General features: G+C 37.5%; 1 protein-coding gene across 3 annotated transcripts in view; it reads right to left on the bottom strand.

Moving 5' to 3' along the window:
- LOC107094978 (transcription elongation factor A protein 2-like) overlaps positions 1-2808 on the bottom strand; it is a 13754-nt gene that overhangs the window by 8939 nt on the left and 2007 nt on the right. For all 3 annotated transcript variants that reach the window (XM_015390919.1, XM_015390920.1, XM_015390918.1), the window contains exon 2: positions 788-850. In XM_015390919.1, the coding sequence (XP_015246405.1) occupies positions 788-850 (63 nt within the window). The remainder of the gene's footprint in view (positions 1-787; positions 851-2808) is intronic.

Raw genomic sequence — 2808 nt, 5'->3', positions numbered from 1 at the left:
GACAGAGTAGTGGACACATTGTGTACACATTTTTAAATGATTATCGTTTTGTCCCCATGTGGTCAGAACCTTTGTGTGAAATTTGTTCTATTATTAAAAAACAGAACAAAAACAATTTGTAAATAAAAAATTGGAATAAAAAATGCAAACCAGAAATTAAAGTCAAGTTTCATTTTTGATTACATTTTTTCAAATTCCATGTACAAAATCTGTTCTTTGCTTGAAACAATAATGTAACGAAAGTCACTCCATAATTAAAACTGAATAGAAAACTGAATAGATGTACAGCCATTTTTTTACCCAAGTAACTAAATATAATAAACCTTTTTCTATAAAATGTTTTAAAAAAAGTAGTTACATCCAACATATTTATCACCCCTGAAAATGAGTGAGCTAAAGTGGCATATAGATGCTGCATCATATCCGCTTCACAGGATGAGAGCAGATTCTCAGCAAGAGCTTCAGACTGCTGAAACTCAGAGCACAGCACTGAGAGTCATTGAGCTTTCTGACCTCTTCTGTAGCAGCTTTTTCCTTTAGTACGGGGGTTTAATAAGTTCAAAAGGAAGGCATCAGTCACATTTTATTGGAAAATCAAAAGTTAGTGGTCCAGGAACTGTAAACTACAATACTTCTGGAAAATGGAAGGCTTCTACTATGTATAGATCAATCTAAATGAATGTACTTTCAAAAAGAGAGAACAAGTTTAAACTGTTATTGGAGGTTTGCAAGGAGGAAACATTTGCTGTCAAAAAACAACAACAAAAAACACTAATGCCGGACTCACCTGCAGAGTCTCCAGAGACATCTTCATGTTCTTTAATTCCCTCAGCAAATCAAGAGCACCGTCCTTTAAAGATATCAAACTCTTAATTAATGCAGAATTCCATGTCATTTATTGATTTAATACATGCTGGTAAACAGTTCTCTCCAACAGTACTGTACTTTTTACCGTGCGAGAACGGAGCAGTAATGCATGAGAGCACAGAGGTATACATGTATTCCAGTTGCAGAATTTACAGATTTTTTGAGAACACCTACCCTCTTCACTTTAAAAAACAAAAACTACACATGCTCAACCCTGTAACCGCCTCTGGGAGGGAACGCCTATTAAACGCGTACAAGAGCATGCATGAGCCCATTTCTCCTTGTGCACGCTCTGTTTAAAAGATGCTGTTTGCATCACTCATACAAGCTTAGTTTCTAAAAGCGATTTGCAAATTTTACACTGTGTCAGACTGAAAATGGGAATGAGCACACAGGACGGCCTTACGTAAACATATCATCAGAATGATTGACAGTTAGGAGGACCGCTTATTTTGATGATCCACCCAGAAAAGGAACATCTTCCATTATACATTTAAGTAATTTTGAGCTTTAAAAATTCATTACAATTATGCATTGCTAAGGACTTTTGCTTGTAACAGCAGACCTCCTTTTACTGTAAACCTTTCTGACACAACTAGGTCTAATGGATGTCTGGTCCACATATTTACAAAAGCTTAAATAAAAAGTTTATAGCAATAATTCATTATTTTAGATAGAAAGAATGAAAAATGGCAATATGAAAAACTAAAAAGATATTTCCAGATGTAACATTGTATGACATCACACCATCTCTCTTTGTTGTTGTCCAGTCATTTGATTATGAGCCAGGTTGACAACACCTGCAGGTATGTTCATGTGAATAGCTCAGCCCATCTACCGCGACAATCCCTCCACCAGGGTAGATTATCAAAGCTAGATTTTTTTTTCTTTTTGCAGGAGAGCAATTCTACTGCAATCATAAACTAGCTATGTTACTGTCGTAATAGTCTGCTAACATCTTTAGCTACAAACATACATTGATTGAAGCTAATTGCAAAAGACTTAGTTAATATCATAACTACTCATTTATTGACTAACAGGTTGGTGAATAAATGAGTTTCGTTGCCAGCAGCATCATAAAATTACAGGTATCTGCCTTTCTTTACTAGACATGTTCTCAAAGGCGATGTTTTGGAACATTTTCATCGTTTGCAAATATAAAAATTCAAGGCAGCTGGTAAGAAGAGGAGAGGGGAAGGTGGTGGGTCAGGACGGGGTTGCAGTTGGAGTGGAGATACTGTAGAGAGAGATCTGGTTTGTCACACATCTTGTAATTGTCTGCAGACAGTTCTCAACAGCCAACCACGTGGTGAAAACTCACATATTGCTCCTTTAATTTGGAGCGTTTTTCGATTTGTGAATGTGAATAAAAACATATTTTTTTTCATTTCACACACACTGACAAATGTTTAGGATAATAAAGCTTAGGAAACCATTGGTGTCTTGAGCCCCATTTACACTCGCCTTTTGAAACTGTGCTGGAAACGTTCCGAGCACGATAACCGAGATAACTGCTGAGTGTTAATGGAACGCAACCGAACCACACTAAATCGAGTACTAGCTCATCGGCACAGTTCACTTCTGGCTCGGTTCTCTGATAACGAAGAGCGCAAGAACGAACCACGTCATCTCCTATTTACAGTCAGCTGACTCATTTTGCAGATTTTCCAGTGTGTCCAGCTTTGCAATTCACTGATCTTTCCACTTGTTCACAACACGAACTTCTTCTAGGCCTATTAACCAAAAGTGTGATGTGACCTGAGATGATGCTGAGACTGAGGCTCTCTTTGGAATATGGGCAGAGGAAGATATCCAGTCACATAAGTTACTAAATGTTATGGGTGTCTGCATTTTTGTTTGCATAACTACTGCCTTAAAGGGATAGTTCGGGATTTTCGACATGAATCTGTATGGCATCCCCATCACCAGTGTCATGCAATC

The sequence above is a fragment of the Cyprinodon variegatus genome, unplaced genomic scaffold (assembly GCF_000732505.1).
Source record: "Cyprinodon variegatus isolate N-32 unplaced genomic scaffold, C_variegatus-1.0 Scaffold518, whole genome shotgun sequence".
Taxonomy (NCBI): Eukaryota; Metazoa; Chordata; class Actinopteri; order Cyprinodontiformes; family Cyprinodontidae; genus Cyprinodon; species Cyprinodon variegatus.
This window is presented reverse-complemented; position numbering and strand designations above follow the sequence as displayed.